Source organism: Triturus cristatus, chromosome 11, assembly GCF_964204655.1.
Source record: "Triturus cristatus chromosome 11, aTriCri1.1, whole genome shotgun sequence".
Classification (NCBI taxonomy): Eukaryota; Metazoa; Chordata; class Amphibia; order Caudata; family Salamandridae; genus Triturus; species Triturus cristatus.
Window position 1 is genome coordinate 1,031,270,394 of NC_140594.1, and position 17,850 is coordinate 1,031,288,243.

Sequence of the window (17,850 nt, forward strand, 5' to 3'; positions counted from 1 at the left end):
TTAGTGTGATACCATACACACAAACCGGATTTCGGGCAGGGATGGGCACCCTTTTTAACATCTCTGCAGTTACCCTCCTATCCAATCAAGCCTTTGCAAAATCTAGGCCCTTATATGCATGCTTCATCGATCTCAAAGCGGCCTTCGATACATTTTCGAGAGCTAAGTTACGGGGAGAAATGCAAGGCTGGGGGCACCAACCAAACTCCTGGAGGCCATAATTAATCTCTACTCTCACACGTGGGTCCAAATTAAACAAGCATTTGCAATGCAATAGGTCTCGCATTATAAAAGTGTGAGCAGTTGGCATTGCTAATAATAATGCAACACTAGCTATTGGCATTTTAAATGATAATGGCATTTATTTATGTGTTTGTTTTATAAAATAGATAAAAAAGGCATTGTCATGAACAATGCAAATAGCTTAAACTTTTGTAAATGCGAGACCTATTGCATTTACGCAAGCTTGAGCTATTACCATTGCAAATAACAATGCCTTTTATTTTTGTTTTAAAAACTTAAATAAAGGGCATTGTCATTTACAATACCAATAGCTTAAACTTAAGTAACTGCGAGCCCTGCAGGCCTTTGAGAGGCATCAACCAGCCTGCCCAACAATCTGCTAGTTCCCCCACAGGGCCTGCACGCACCACTGACTGGCACCGCGTGAGCGCGCGCGTGATTGGTTCACATAGTTATTTTTCATGGGACATCGGACCAGAAAAAAGAAAGAAGCTGTGTTGGAGTGATATATTAAAGCTAAAGCAAAATTACAGTCTGTAAACTTTACAGAGTAAAGTATCGCTAAGTGGCGTGTTTTCAGAAGATTCATAGGTAGGATTTTACAGGATTACTTCAAATGGGATTAGAATAGAACAGTGATGTATATTAGGGAAGAAATCGCCATATTCCTGTACTTCTACCCATATCAGTGCATACTTTAGACAGTAAATGTAAGCAGAAACACTAAAACAAGCTCTGCAGCTGCCCGATGACCCCTGACTGAGAAAGTACACAAAAACAAAAAAGCATTTGCAATGCATTAGGTCTCGCATTTACGCGAGTTTGAGCTATTGACATTGCAAAATGTAGATAGCACTCTGAGAGCAATTGGCGTTGTCAATGTCTTTAGCCATGTTTTATTGAGTAGAGTGGATGTATGTGGGGTGGAGATGAAATATGTGCAGTGTAAATATGTGGCATGGTGTGGAGTGGAATTATATGGAGCGTAATTATATTGCATGATGTGGATTTACGTGGAGTGGCATTGTTTGGTGTGGAGTGGCATGTAGTGAAGTTGAATTATGTGGCATGATGTTGAGTTATATTGTGTGGGTTGCAATTATGTGGTGTGAAATGATGTGGGTTGGAGTGGTATTGTTTGTTTTGGAATTGTGTGGCATTGAGTGGAGTTCTGTGAGGTGGATTTATGTGGTATGGTGTGCAATAGAATTATGTGGATATTAATTATGCAGTATTAAGTTTCGTGGGCTTATGTCTAGTGGTATTGAGTGTCGTAAAGTGCCATGTATTGAGTGGAATTATGTAGTATGTTGTAGAATTATGTGGCATGATGTGGATTCTGATGTGTGGGTTGGATGTATGTGGTATCTAGTTGAATTATGTGTTGTGGAGTAGAATTTTGTGTCGTGGAATGGAATTGTGTGGAGTTGAATTGTGTTGTGTGGAATTGTGTGGCACTGAGTGAAATTATGTTGAGCGAAATCATGTGGCATGGTGTGAAGTGTATTTATGTGGAGTGTTGCTATGTGGCATGGAGTAGATTATGTGGAGTGTAATTGTGTGGTATGGAATAGAGTGTTATTATTCTGTGTGGTATGGAATTGTGTTGCATTGAATTGTGTGGCGTGGCATTGTGTGGTATGGTGTGGAATTATGTGGAGTGTAAATACAGGGCATGCTGAAGTTGAATTTTGTTGAGTGTAATGTGTTTTGGAGCTGAGTGTATATATATGGAGTGTAATTATGTGGTGTGAAGTGTAAGTATGTAGGTTGAAGTGGAACTATGTGGAGTGGAATTATCTGGAGTTGAATTGTGTTGCGTGGAGTGTAATGGAATTATTTTGCATGGAGTGGTGTTATGTGAAGTGTAATTATGTGGCATGGAGCAGAGTGGAAATGTGTGGAGTTGAATTTGATGGATTGTATTTATGTGGCATTTCGAATGATGTGGAGTTGAATTGTGTTGATTTGTGTTGTGTGAAATTATGCGATGGTCAATAGTTGAATTTTGTGGTGTGCATTTGTGTGTTGTGCCCTAGAGATAGTGCTCTGGCAGTTGGGGAGGGAAAGAAAGGATAACATGAGGTCGAGGAGGAGGGATGGGGAAGGGGTGGGGGCAGAGAAAAATAGGGGGCCTCAGAAGAGGAATGACACCAATAAGCTCTCTGCCACAGAGCAGAAGGGAGAGAGTAGAGACGCTGGCATGGGCATGCAAGAAAAAACAATGGGGAGCTTATGTTTGACGGCAGGGAAGATCAGCCAACGAGGGCGTTAGAGGAGGACGTGGAAAGTGAGAAAGGCATGGAAGGGGGTGTCCCCCGGTGTCACTAGCGGCAGGGGGTTGGTTGGAGAGGGCCCCACAAGCAATGAGGGACAGGTGGAATGAAGACGGGTGGATGGTCCTACAGGCACCCAAAGACCACCCAGTGCAGCGGGGGGAGGGGCGAAGGGATGAGAAGAACAGAGCGCGGGCCCACATGGAAGGCCCAGCGTTTAGGCCGATAGCAGCAGCACTAGAGTGGAGTTTGGGGGAGGGTGAAAGGGAGGGGAGGTTTGCGGAATGGGAAAGGATAATTAGTAGTGTGAGGCCCCTGGCAGGAGGAGGGAGGGGCGGGACGGCGGAGCAGTTCACGGCAGGGAGGCAGGGGCATCCGGGCAAGGGGAGGTGGGAGCAGGGTGCATTACCCAGGGGAGGTTGTGTTTGGGTGCTGGAGCAGGACGAAGGGGGGCATTCCCATTTAAAGAAACTTGCAGAGAGATTGCTACCTACAGGGGGCAGAATCCAAAGTTGCCAGATCTGAAAAGCAAGAACTAGCTAGACATCTGAGACCCTAAACCATTTACGTAAGATCTCACACTGTATATACGAACATTAACAGGCGACTCGAATGGCACCCCACTCCCACACTTAGGGCCCGGCGCTGGTCTTTAGTTCCATAAACCAGTGCATTTTGAGACCTGTAGTACGATCATCACATGTGAACCGCTAGAATAAAAGATACACGCCTGACAACAATGTGTCAAAGTAAATGTATGTATTTATGAATTGCATTTAGCCTGGACATTGTCCCAAGGCTTTAAAGCACTTTACTGAAGTCCCAAAAAGTTGTGCCTGTACAAGGAGGCTTACGGTAGCTTTACCTCGCAATAAAGCACTGCCAGAGGAAATCTGCCGATTGTGGTGCTCAATGTGGCTGGGTCTTAAAAAATTTATCGACATAGATCTATCTCCTTGCGCGTAAAATACATATCAGGGTCGCTCTCAAAAGCATCTGACCGCACGGCACCGGCAGCCCGGCATGTGTAAGCTTCTCCACAGCCCTTGTTTACAGCAACAACGAACAAGGATGACGGTTCTGCAAAATGGCGAACTCGCGGATCATTGATACTAGGTTGCGCCAAAAACGCAAGACAGCGTAAAATGCTCATTTTACGGTATTTTTCTTTGCTGTTACGTGCACAGTTTATTCCGTGTTTTGTTTAGGAGAAAGCAGGCTGCATGATTTTTGCTGCGTCACTGGATGTCTTCTTTATACAAAATGGCCGATAGAATTCACTTGTAACGCAGTCGCCAAGTGATCCTATTGTAGGGCCTGTGGGTGCTTCGGAAGAGACAGCGGGTCATCTTTCATGGCCAACTCAGCCAGGCCTGAACACCCATTAGTTTAGAAGGAGGATCTTCCTAAACACCTTGCACGTTTCCTGCCAAGATTTTGCTGATGGCTATCAACTTGTTCTAAAGAAAACGCCGAAGATTGCCAATGGATGTGCACCAATTTGTCATCTGATATGTACTTAAACCGTGCCTGAATTTCTGTCACAGGACACGTTACATCTAATGTGGTAGATACAAGAGGAACTGCAGGGTACCGGAAACCGCTGATATTGTAAAAATGCCGATATAGTGAATGCTAAGAAATAACGACCTGTTCACACAAGAGTTTTTCAAGGAACACGAACAGTCTTAACAGAGACCCTAAGGACACCAGCAATTCAGAGTGCGCTTTGGAACACCGTAATTAAAAGAGTTGGACGAAAATATGACATCTAATCAGAGCACTAAGGATTGTTCAAACGTTACAAGACAACCAAAATGCATGAAACTAGAGCGATGGCCGGGGATGGGGTCACGATGTGCTTTACGACGCGTGGATTCTGCTGCGAATGTGAAAGTGATCGCGAACACGATAAAACATCAAAGCGGCCGAGCGGCAGCGGAAGTGAAAGACAACGAGTGCTTTCAGGCTGCCAAATGGTGCGCGCGCCCGGCACACATGCACAGTAGTTGGCGGCCTGAAAGCACTCGTTTGCACTTCCAAAAGTGCTTACTATAAGTCTCGCCAGAGCAGCGCTAAAGCGCTGTCTCAGGCGAGACCTAAAAAGGAGATGGGCGCAGTTTAACCAACAAGATCCCTACACTCAATGAGCTAAACACGGTTGTGTGTTAGCGCCCTGCCTATTTAACATCTACATTTCAGATCTTGATAAGCACTTTCGGTCAATTCAAGCCGATCCACCAAAATTGGGCAAAACACCGACACCGTATCTCCAATATGTGGACAAAATTGTTTTGCTAGCACAAACTCCTGTAGGCCTGCAGAGACTGATAACGGAATTCGGAGCTTACACCTCCCTGGCACAATTAACTATCAATCATCAAAAAACAAAGGTGAAGCGTTTCTTCATACACAATAAACCAACGAAAAAAATTTACATTTTCTTGGAAATTACACAAGCAACCGCTAAACCAGGTAGTTTAGTACAAATACCTAGGTTTTCAAATAGACTGCATACTCAACTTTAAGATACATCTGGACCAAGGATGCACGAAAGCAAAATAATTGCTGTTTGCATTTAAGATTTAAAAAAAAAAAAAAAAAAAACCTGTTCTACAGGTCACTTGCTAAAAGTGATTGCAGCAAAGTTCCTTCCCTCGATTTCATATGGCTCAGAAATCCTGAATATTAAAGATGCCACAGTTCTAAATACAGCACAAACCACATTGTTCAAGAGATTGTTTTTAATTCCATAACATATCTCCCAGGCACAAATCCACCTTGAATACGGACTAAAAAAACAAATCCCGGCCAGATAAGGTGTATTTGTAAAGTATTACTGGAGGATGAGGGAAGCAGAAGACAATACCTTGGCTGACCACTGTTGGGTGGAGATTGAAAATCAAGCAAAGCTAGTCAACTCAATCACGACAGTCTTGAAGGAATCCCTTTCGGCATTACAGCTAGAGGAGGCCTGGTTTACCCTTACAACATACCCCGGATTTAAATTGGTTGTGAATAATGCCATCAAGCAGATATTGTTATTGACGGATAAAACTACCTTCTCAAAAAAATACCACTTATGGCCAGTGATACATACCTACCATACTCTGAAACCACGACCGTACCTGTCAGAACACTTTTCTCACGAGAAAAGGCACTATCTGACGCTACTGCGAATGGGATCTTTTCCCTCGAAGGACCTGACCCCGAAATGGAAACACACATGGCCATCCAAGGAATGCCGCCTTTGCAGACAAGGGGACAAGTCTTTATTACACCTATTATGCATTTTCCACTCACTATTAGAAACTCGAAAAACTGTCCTTCGGGAGCCCTTTAGGAAGGAACAAATAAGAACATGTAGATCCATAGTCATCAAGTGTCTAGGAGGGCCATTGATTCCCCTGTCTTGCAGAGTCATCAAATCTTGGAAAATTGCGGCAAAAGAATTGGACAAAAAAAGTAATCCAATCTAAGTAGCCCAAAAATAATCTGTAAATATACCATCCCCAACCGCATTGATATAACAGTTAATACCTTTACTAAATCAGTTGCCTCCTGTCAGTGGCTATGACCTTGTGGTCTTTTTAACAATATAGCCTTATAGCCCGCCGTAGCGGGCTATACCGGCTATTAAAGGCCCGCTGCAGCGTTAAAGGACCGAGCCGAAGGCGAGGGACTTTAACAAAAGCAGCGGGACTTTATTAGCGGTATAGCCCAGCTACGAAGGGCTATAAGGCTATTAGAACATTCTGCCACTAGAGGGCAGAATGTTCTTACAAATTAAACAAAGGCTTCTCGAAGCTCGAGGGGATTTAAATCCCCTCGAACTTCTAGAGGCTTATGTAAAACATTGGAATGTTGCTCTGCGGGCCTTTACCGGCCCGTAGAAGCACGGAGCACTCAATTGTCTACAATGGAGTGCTCCACATTCCAATGTTCTAATATGTTTTTTAAATGTATTCTTAAAGTATCATGTGCCATGGTGGTTCTCCCACCCTTTTATGATTTTTAACAAAATCAAATAAAAGTATATTTGACTTGACTTAGTGTGGGATGTTAGACCAGGCCTCTAATATAGTATTGTTGTGGCAAATCCAAAACATCTTATCACCATGATCGTCTCTTGATAATTTTTGGGTATGACTAGTGATGACATTACATTAGTACAAATCCAAAAGTTGGACTGCTTTGGCAATAATAAAATATATATAAAAACACTTTCACGACCTTTGTTTATTTTAGAATAAAACGACACAAGGCAAAAAGGAACGAGTCATCCAACTATCTGATTTATAGTCTACACCCAAATACTATGCAATGTGATAGATCGGACAAACGAAGGTGCAGAATGTCTGTGTATACGACTGGAACAGAAACTAGGCACATAACTAGACTACATTTAATCGATCTCTAGTCCTCCATGAAAGAAATTACCAAACACAGGGCAAAAGTATGTTTTGCTGGACATCCAAGTAGCACAGGGTCTTTATATTAACTTGTTGCTTGAGAATTTTTATAAAGGTTTTTTTCAGCACCAAAGGAATGCAAAAGGTTGTGACCGGTCTGAAGATTTTAGATGAGGAAAGCAGGGTTCCTCATGAATTAAATCATAACAAGATCGATAGGAGTTAGCAGTGAAAAAAGAGAGTATCAGGGTCTGCGTTAAAAGTCAGCAAAAAGTGATCGCAATTTTGGCAAACGAGGGAACTCTGGTATGAAGAGAAATAAACTAATCTGTCAAAAATGACCCAACGTTGTCATGTGGAGATACTGGCAGCGTAACTGACGCCACATTGTTTCTGAACTGAAGCACTGGACCAAAAGTACACTATCATTTCGTTAAAATTAACACTAAGGAAAAAAAACTGCGCTCAACAGTAAACAGGTCTCCTGTGTTGAAACACAAAATCGCAAAAGGTAAAAAAAAAACATCGAAAATCTACTGTACAACTAGAAAACGAGTATATTCAGCGACTTACTATAATTCGTACTCTGACTTAATAGGAAAAACGCTAGCATTATCAAATGTTGACATAAACAAGGTTCTTGCCTGAGCAAAGAATATTAACAACGTACCACGGGTGCCGTAAGAACGATGACCACCTGTTTATGACACGGCCAGCCAGTCACTTCTACTCCATGTGCACAGGTCTTCCTCCGTGGCTAATCTTCGAAAGGATGTCATTTTCAACTTAGAACTTCCGGATCACTTAACAGCCTATCACAAGGTAGAACACATGCTAAGAGTCAGCTGGGAGTGAGCAGTAAGTTCGCTGGTCTACGATTGGAGAATCGGTTTAAGCCCAGCCAATCTAGTGAGCCTTGAAGATTTTCGAAGTTCTTGATTGGCTGAGGTCGTTAAAATAGGTTCTTGTCCTTCTCTGCCCATTTTGAGTCGGTTCAGGACACAGAGAGGTCGTTGTGAACGCGGTATTACGGAGACTTGCCGACATGTTGTCCAGGGCGGCTCTCTGTTCGGGTGAGTGAGGGGGATACCTTAGGTCTTGTGAATGTTTAGCGTGAGCTGGCCTCACGATCGGTTAAAGCAGCGTTCAAATAAGTAGTTCGAAGGGCCCTAGTGGGTAGCACTTAAAGGAGTATAGTAATGACAGTTTAGCGTTGTGCGGTCCGGGGAAGGCAGGTGTGAGGGAAACGCCTGGGATAAAGTTCAGAGCTCAAAATAGAGACGGTTTAATGTGTCTGTAAGAACAGAACGTTTTGGAATTCCTTAACTGTAGTAGGCCACATGTGGTTCAGTGCTCAGAGTATTCCGAGGCGTACAGTTCGGCAGAGAAGTATTGCAAGACTTTAATCAGCAGGCTAATGACATGGGCGTCCGCAGAAATTTTTCCAGGGGGGGCTAACCTGGCAAATGAAGGGGCGTGGCTAATGTTAATCAATAGGGGCGGGGCTAAAATTGCAGACAATCAGGATCGGGTAATGCTCAGGCCAAGCTGAGAAAAAAAGTAGTGAATTCTGCATTTGAAACTGGGCAAAAATTAGAGCACACATGAACCCTAAAATTACCCCCTGGCCTCTTAAAACTCATACATTCCCTGATCCCTAAAATTGTCCCCCTGGCTCCCAAAACCCATACCCGCCTTGAACCCTAAAATGTCCCCCCCCTTGCACCCCAAAAGCCATACCCACCCTGAACCCTAAAATTACCCCCCCCCCCGGCACTCCAAAACCCATACCTGCCCTGAATCCTAAAATGTCCCCCCCTTGCATCCCAAAACCCATACCCCCACTGAACCCTAAAATTACACCCCTGGTACCCCAATACCCACACTGCACCCTAAAATTACCCCCTGGCACACCAACACCCATACCCGCCTGGAACCCTAAAATTACCCCCTGCCACCCCAAAACCCATACCCACCCGGAACCCTAAAATGACCCCCTGGCACCCCAATCCCACCCTGAACCCTAAAATTACTCCCTGGCACCCTAAAACACACACCCAACCTAAATCCTTAAGTTACCACCTGGCACCCCAAAAGCTGAACACTACGAGCTTACACTACATTTGCATATTCGGAGGGGACTGTCCTCCTTGACGTTTCCATGCATGTAAGTCTAGAACACCGTTCACTTAGAGTAACCTAGAGATGCAGTCAGTAGGTAATTCTGATGCTGTAGAATGCATTAAAGTTACTGGAACCTACTTAAAAACTGCTGCCTGCTCTTCTGATACTATTCAGTGGAGTCGGGCTGATCAGCAGCACTGTCGTCCTGGCATCCAGCCCCTCCAGAAGGTCTCACTGTGTAGATAGATGTAGGTCAAATGTCTCCTGGTTTCTCCTTGCCTGGGCCTCCTCTACTTCTTCGTTGGTGCCCTTGGATGCAAAAAGAGACAGATCCATGGCCCTGTTTATCATTTATCTGGTGAGCAGCGCCGTGGATGTGTATTCCATACAAGTGCACAGACAGCATGGGGAAAGGGATGGCAGTGCAGGTGACGCTTTTCCTTTGTAAAGTAATTCCTGCTGGCGTCATAGCCCAGGGTTTGCTGTCTGTGCACTTGTATGGAATACACATCTATACAAGTGCACAGACAGCAAACCCTGGGCTATGACACCAGCAGAAATTCCTATACAAAAGAAAAGCGTCACCTGCACTGGCCATCCCTTTCCCCCTGCTGTGCACATCTTCCCACTCCCACCCCATGCTCACATTCACAACACATCAAGTGCTTAGGTGAAATCCCTGCCTTCAGGCAAGAATATCACCTCGGGGGCACCAGTCTAAAAGAAATCAAAGGGTGGGGGCAGGGAGGGTCGCTGAAACCGTTCAGAGGTGGGCTGGCTCGGGCTGGTTCTGGGCCTCTCAGAAGGGGTCATACAAATCACATTCTCGGATGCTTAGCATTCAACCATGGCTAGTTCTTTGCACCTGGTGGTGGCTCAGATCAAAGTAGGCGCTTTACAAGCGTAATATGCTACATGGAAATAATACAGAAACACAACATCTGGGAAATGCTTAACGCTCTAAGGGAATGAAATATTAAGTAAAACGTCAAACACCAACAGGAACTAAATCGCTTACATGGATTGCCTTTTTACATTCATTATTTAGAAATCGATCAGTGTTTATGTCAGAATAAAGGGCATGGCGTTAGAGCCCGATAAGGACCCGTTGCAACGTCCTCTGCGACCCGGGGGACCCGGCCAATCTAAAGCCCTGGCTGAGGGGTCACTTCAATGTGAGATGAAGATTGGCGACAAAAGGGCCCCCACATGCAGAAGATTTCTTGAGAAATCCCTGTTCTGGAATGGGACTGAGCAGGACGTTTGTGGCGGGGAAGGAGGCTCATGGTTCCCGCTTGTAGCGTGTCTTGTCCCTGCTAGTGGAGGTGCGTGCTTCAGTCAAGCTTCTGGGCTTCAGTCCTGTCCAGATCTGCGCATCCCAGCGTTTCACACTGTAAGTACCATGGATGCGTTGGTGAATGCTTTGCAGACACGTTTGGGTGAACTCTGTACTTTTGGTGACGTCATGTGTGAACGCTGCGCCCGAAGTGAACTCACCAGTTAATGTAGGCTGACCAACTGACGTGGCTGCAAATTCAGGATGGTAAGTGTAAAAATTCAGGATAAAGGGTCAAAATTCTGGACGAAAATTCAGGACAAAAGGTACGTTTTACAGAAACATCAGAGGAAGTTGCGCGATAGTATAAAAGTAAGTAAATAGACAACCACTTAAATACAAGTCAAAATAAGTTTATATCAAGTTGAGGCAATCGTGCACTTCACGTTTTTTTGGTATGCGCACAGCTTTGAGCAACTGTGCAGGTCTTTTTGAGGTATTTCATATGATAATAATCTATTTATATGGTTACTGCACTGGGTTAGCCAGTCTGATGTTTTGTTTACAACTCATGGTCTTGAGCAGACATGTATGGTGCGAGAAGTGCTGAGGAAGATCTGCTCGGATAGACTTTGTTACCAGCATCTCTTACCTGAGTGCCATTGTGAGATGTAAAGCGGCAAGCATAGGTGATTTAAAGGGAGGATTGCTGGGATGAACCCACTGTAGGGAACGCATTATGGGTGTTTCAGCAAGTGGAACTTAAAATATGGAATCTGACTTTGCTTATGGGGGCTTCGCAGAGAGTTGCACTAGCTGACGGAAGTCACAAAGGTGCTTTTCCCTGCAGCTTTCTTAAAGAAGGCACTGTCAATACACTATCACATAGTTTATTTTTGACACCTTGCCTATTGTTACAAACACAATATACATCTCAAGCACAGCTTATGGCACTATGAGGCTCTCCCTAAAACCTTTCACCTAAAACAAAGCATGCACACATTTACAATTACTAGTGTAACATTCAAGTAGTAGTTGGGTGTCACTCAAAATGTCGTATGGATCCCACACATAAGTACACAGCAAATACAGAATAGTAATACATAGGCAAGGGAATAGCCAGAAAATTGAAATACCTCCCACTTTGAACTAAAGCTCTTATGGCACCAAGAAAGCAAAGTAAGTCATCATAACCCTCCCCAGAAGGGGTATATTGTCCAGGGATCTAGTCATTCATCCTTCCATCAAACCCCTGACAGCTACCATTTCAAATGTACTTTCTGTTATCTATTAGTGTTTTCATCTACCATTCAGTCTTTCACCATTCATTCTGTTCTTCCAACTGTGTTCCCATCCATATCCAAACCTTTTCAACCATTTGCAAACCTATCCAACGTCTATTTGTCCATCCATCATTTCACTCATCCATTTACCCTTTCACCCAATCCATCCTTTCACTCATCCATCCACTCTTCCACCAATCCATCCATTCACTCACTAATCCATCCAACCATTTACCCTTTCACCTAAGCCATCTTTTCACTCATCCATCCACTCGTCCACCCATCCATCCACTCCTCCATCCAACCACTTGCCCTTTCACCACTCCAGCCACCATTTCACTTATCCAACCATCCACCCTTTCACCCAATCAATCCTTTCACTCATCCATCACCCATCCACCCTTTCACCCGATCCATCCTCTCACTCATCCACCCACTCATCCATCCAGCCATTTACCTTTTCACCCAAGCCACCCTTTCACTCATTCATCCAGTCTTTCACCCATCCATCCAGTCATCCATCCATCCATCCATTCATTCACCCTTTCACTTATTAATTCATCAATCCATCCATCATTTCTCTCATCCATCCACCCATTCACTCGCCCATCATCCACCCTTTCACTCATCAATCCATCCTTTTACTGATCTATCTTTCATAGTTGGTGGTGTGAAGGGTGGGAAACCCCGTCGACAGCGCACACATGCACACTACTGTTCTTTCACATCCCCTACTGCTCACCTTTCCAATCCCAATCCAGGTGAAGAGAGCACAGAACATGAGGCGCTGCACAATACAGTGAAGACCGCTCGTGTTGCGTCTCATAAAATCAAGGGCTTCAGCTGTATTGAACGTGCCACAATCACCCTCTGGGCCCATAGCACTCCCGGTACCTTGGAGATGAGATTGGCAGTGTTTCTCAGGGACTCTGGTGCTCGACTGCGGTATTGTAATGCAGCCTTCCGAGGTTGCAGGACGGCAGTGGAGATAGCGCTGCTCCTCCTTCATGGCCCGAGTTTCGGCGCTCAAACACCAGTATTGTGAGTGCAGGAGTGCGAGCTTTCAAGCCTCGTCACGATCGGCTGGATCGGCCACACACTTAGACATAGAGCAGGTTGTTAGCAAGGCAGCTTCGTTTACGAGCGGCCTTGCAAGGGGGGGTTCTTTAGTGGCTGATGGCAATTTTGCATACAGAGGGATGGTGCCTCCAAGTGTCACTCAACTCTAGGACTGTTTAATGCTGTGGCTCCCCTGACTGGGGGGCGCACTGAAGGATACACACACTGCCATTCCGTTTAAAGGGGGGGGACACTGTCTGCTAACTTGAAATCAGGTTCTCCCAAGCAAAGCGCTCCACACACTGTGAAAAATAACAACTAGTTGAAGACGCATTCGCGCCCCCCTGGGAATGCAGCCATGGACTCCCAGGGGGGCGCGCCCCACTGTTTGAATACCTCTGTTTTAAGCTAAGGGCTATAGAGGTTCCAGGGTGGGAAGTATGCCTTAGCAGCCCAAACTGGCCATTGTCATTCTGTATGTGATAATGAGCCACAGACAGAATGACAATGGGCAGGAGGGGCTGCGAGGAGGAGTGCGAGGCGCCGCGTCAGGGAGTTGAGGCCTCTGGCAGAGAACAGCTCTGCTCCCTGCAGGGCCCTGTCACATAATGTAATTAATGTAGCTGCTTACTTCCTTCTCTCTGCACTGACATTAGATAGTATCTTCAGCTCCCACTGCTCTCTGCAGAGAAGAGACATCCCCTCTGGCTTGTCCAGCACCTACACACACCCGAATCCACTTCCTGTGCACCAATAGTAACTTGCACTCATTGTTACCTGCAGTTCGTTTTCTCCCAGTGTCGCCTGCAATACGTCCACACCCAGCAGCACCTGCACTGGATCTATACTAGGTGGCCCAGGTCCTGGAAGTGGGGAAAATGGGCCTGGTGGAACTGTGAAGGCTTTGAGAGAGGTGTGACTCTGAGGTCAAAGAAATGAATAATGTGGTGCTGTATATGTCCACTAATTCAGAGACTGGGAGACAGAATGACCTGCTTTGAGAATGGGAGATGCACACTGTTAGCAAAATATTCCCCATCCCTGCAGGAACTAACACCAAGTCCATTCCGTTGGCAAACGTGTGCTATAAAGATATAAAGTAGCATAATATACCACTCTCTAACTGTCTTTGAAGTCTGTAATTGCTTACTCTGCTAGTCCTGTATCAACTTTGTAATTTTCCTTTCTGACTTAATAGAAGATGTCACACTTTTGTTTTAACTAAGTGAGATCAACTGTTATTTTGCCCAAATGTTCTTGTTGGAGTTCATGGGGTGACGATTTTATCAACAAAGAACCACTCAACATAAATCATGTTCCTTACGCCTAGTGTCGATTTTGAAAATATGAACTTGCAAATTGAAACAGTCTACCGATGACATCCAGTTCTGAATGTTGTTTCTTCTGTTGCAGCTTCTGCCTTAAAACTCTCTGGGCCCCTCAGTGTCGGGTAAGTGCAAACCTTTATTTTTCTTACACTGCTGACTACATTGCCAGATGCACACTTCGTAATTTTTCTTTGAACCTAGGTGTTTGACTTTGGCAGTACAAAAGCTTATTATCTCCTATTTTGAAACTAGTCAATGAAACTGTAAGCCTGTTAGTATAATGTAATCATGCTACCACTCATTATGGGTGACCGCCATGTTACATGCCTTCTGGCAAGATTACAGTTTTTCCTGTATTTACTGTAAGGTACCTCACATAGGCATGATTAATCTATGTAAAAAAAATATTTTGTTCGACAGACCAGTGTGACTTTAAGTTGTTAATGTAAAAAATGCTCTGCCACAGCCTTCAGTGACTACTTTTTGACATTTTTGAAGTATTTTCGAGAAGTTATTCTTTAGTAATGTTGCATCTTAGCTGATCTCTAGCGAGTTTAGGAACCAGATGTATTAAGAACAAGACATGAGTTGAACCACAAATTTTTACAGTCAAACTTCTTCTCACTTCCTTGTCCTTCCTTACCCTTTTATTTGAACAGAACTTATGAACTATTAAAACAAGCATTGGCATAGCCAATAGGTCTCGCTTTTGGGACCTTATAAGTGTTTAGTTATCCAGCACAATATCCTTGGTGCAACAACATAAACTGTTGCATGGCTAAACACTTGTAAGGTCCCAAAGGCGAGACCTATTGGCTATGCCAATGCTTGTTTTAAAGTGCAAGATGGGCTACTGATTCACGACACTCATCTTGCAATCTGCACTATTTCGTTTGAAATTGCGACAGACAAGCACAGGTCCCATACTTTAAAAAAAATGCATATTTGAAAAAGCAGATATACTCCTTTCTTCACATTTTACGGAGCAAGGGAACAGGGTGTGACATCGCGCCTATGACCTTATAAAATATTCAAATCAACCTAGCGTTTGACATAATTTGAGAACTGGCGTCGAGGGAATAGTGCGGCGTTATGCAAAATTGTAGTTCCATTAAACAAAAAAAACACCTGATAATGCCTACATGAACAAGCTCTTGGAGCTAATTGCCCACAACCATGGTAATAAAAAACACACGCTTTTAATGGTGGTAAGAGGAAAGTATAGAACAGATGCAGCCTTTAATAGCAATATTGCGGCAAGGAAAAGCATACTATGTGTTGCCAGAAACTTATGACGTTACTCTATACAGCCACCAGTGAAATCGTGGCCTTTGAGGGATGGACCTTGGTAGACGAAGCATGCAGAGCGACCCTAGCGGCATGCCTTAATGTTTTCCATGTTCTCACTGCAGACATTACAATAACCCCCATGAGACCTCGAACCACCAGCTCACAGGAGACGACTGCGCGAGGAAGCGGAATCCAAAGCCTGGCGGAACCCTCCCCAAGGGCTGTGACCGCTGCCAGAGCGACAGGTTGAGGGGTGCGGGTGCAGGCAGCTTCAACTCCTGCTACAGAAAACGAACGGCTGTTCGTGATTAATTAATGATGCATGTCCATCATTAATGGGCGGAAGCCGCCGTCGGTAGGAGGGTGGGATCGGATGAAGGCTTTTTGGGGCCTGCAGCCAATTAACAGTTCGGAATTCTGTGGTGCGCTAGGATTGGTTACGGAAAGAAATAGAAAAAAAATCTATTTCTCTTTTAGTTATAATCGCGGCACCCGCACTTCACTTTTAATGTTAAAAGTAAAGCGCGATGCTGCGATTATAGCAAAAGTAAAGAAATAGATGGGGTTTTTTTTCTAGTTCTTCACTTTCTGCTATAATCGCGGCACCCCTGCTTTACTTTTAATGTGCAACGGCCTGTACCTCACTTCGCTGATGTCAGGATAAACAATCGCGCAAAAAGAAAAAGGGAAAAAAAGACGAGAGTAGTGCACGCGCGCAACGGCAAAATCAGGCTGGCGATGTGCGCGCACCATAACGAGAGAGGAAAGCCGTATGGCACCTCTGCTCGTCATTGTGCACGTAACCGCACGCTCGAGGCCAGCCAGCTTTTGGTAGGACTTTTAAAAGCCCGTTTACAAAATGTCTCGCCACAGCGCATGCGCTGGCTCAGGCGAGACCTAAAAAGTAGAAGCAACCATCTGAGTTATAGTCCACACCGGTTGACACAAACATGCAATCAATACTGAAAAATGTTTGTCGATTTTTATCTTCACAATAATAGAAATCCATACAACTAACAAATTATTATTTGCAATCTATGTAGAGTTTTGCATGCCTCAAGACCGCTTCACATTGGCCAGCAACGTTTGGCTCCGTTGCCACCACTTCCGGAGAAAGGAGGCAAAGTCCGCCATGGACTGATTCCAGAAGAATTTTTTCAGTTCCTGTATCCCAAAACAGGAGTTACAGGTTTGTTGGCCCTTCATTTCTTTTTTTATTATGTTCATATAGCAAAGCTAGGTCATTTAAAAAATACAATGCACAATTGTACACATTGAATGTTTGCAGTGAGAGAAAGAAAAGCTTCTGCTTAAAGAATAGCAAATCTGCATTTGCCCTGTCTTGTGCCTTATGAAAATTTACTTGTAAAAAGGGAAATAGATGTGTTATATAACAGCATGTTTAAGTGGGTTGTACTTTAAGATCTTCACTTTTCTCAGGATAAATGTGGTGGGTATTTAATCTATGGATTTGGATTCAACCTTTTAGTGTGTATTGTGTATTTTGTTCTTATGAAATTGGTTGGGCAATGCGCCTATCAGCCTATATTGCTCTCAGCAAGTGTTGCCAAATATAGGGGATTTACTGACCATCTACCCTTAAGTTATCTGAAATGTAGTCCTCCCATGGAAACATGCATGTCAGCTTGCCAAACATTTACTTGAACATTGTAGCACTAGGCATGTCACTTGGTGCAAATTATGAATGTGACACTTTTCTAAAATATACAATAGTTATTCATAAGACAATCAACATACATGTGGAACAGACTTTTAGATTGTATTGCCCACCCCCAATAACCACATGTTACTGAACCACTGTGTGCTATGTTCCTCTATGCTTCACACATACTGAAAGGCATGCAAGAAACAGAATTATTGTTTTCAGTTCAACTTAGCAACACTACAACATGAAGCATGAAAACTGGTCACGTCAATAGAAAGGATACGAGGAGGGAGGTGAGGATTATGGTTCTCTTTCTTTACTGGCATATAAACGGCAGCCAATCATATATTTAATAAAGAACATTAACAAACTACAAATCCCATAAAACAATATTACCACACCACCCCTAAATATGTCCACCAATCATAGTAACCTTACACCATCAAAACTGAGAGATGCCATCCTTCTGCCCCTTTGCTGTTAAACAAGAGTCCAGACGTTCAACAGTTCCGATCATTAAGCTCCAGTCATTCACTGTTGCCATCTGAACGATGATGGCTAGCCTCCAAAATATCCAAGTCTGCTGGGCCTCCTTTCACTCCTGTTTCTGCTCAGTACCTGAAAAGGCAATAAGAGGAATAAATACTCTCCAGTAATAACCAGGGACGGAAAACAATCAATGCATTATACATGATTGTCAGGAAGGCATAAATCCAATCCATGGACATTAAAGCAGATAGAAAGTTAAAATTAGAGACCTATAACTGAAGACTTATAAGTCCTATCTGGGTAGGATAATCCTTGCCTCAGTGTCCTTAATAAAATCTAAAATTTTTGTCTTGAAAGCTAGAAATGTTTTTATTCTATGTCCGAACCGGAGACTTTGATAAGCT

At 44.0% G+C, this 17,850-nt stretch overlaps 2 protein-coding genes across 2 annotated transcripts in view; one reads left to right on the forward strand and one right to left on the reverse strand.

Moving 5' to 3' along the window:
• The window catches only part of NMD3 (NMD3 ribosome export adaptor), a 101,351-nt gene extending 93,616 nt beyond the window's left edge, over positions 1-7,735 (reverse strand). The window contains exon 1 of the mRNA XM_085635227.1: positions 7,602-7,735. The gene's annotated coding sequence lies outside the window, so the exon portion shown is untranslated. The remainder of the gene's footprint in view (positions 1-7,601) is intronic.
• Positions 7,736-7,898: 163 nt separating this feature from the next.
• Positions 7,899-17,850, forward strand: part of ATP5PB (ATP synthase peripheral stalk-membrane subunit b) — a 56,231-nt gene continuing 46,279 nt past the window's right edge. Inside the window, exons 1-3 of the mRNA XM_085635229.1 lie at positions 7,899-8,004; positions 14,087-14,123; positions 16,335-16,480. Of these exons, the coding sequence (XP_085491355.1) occupies positions 7,977-8,004; positions 14,087-14,123; positions 16,335-16,480 (211 nt within the window). The 5' untranslated portion in view covers positions 7,899-7,976. The remainder of the gene's footprint in view (positions 8,005-14,086; positions 14,124-16,334; positions 16,481-17,850) is intronic.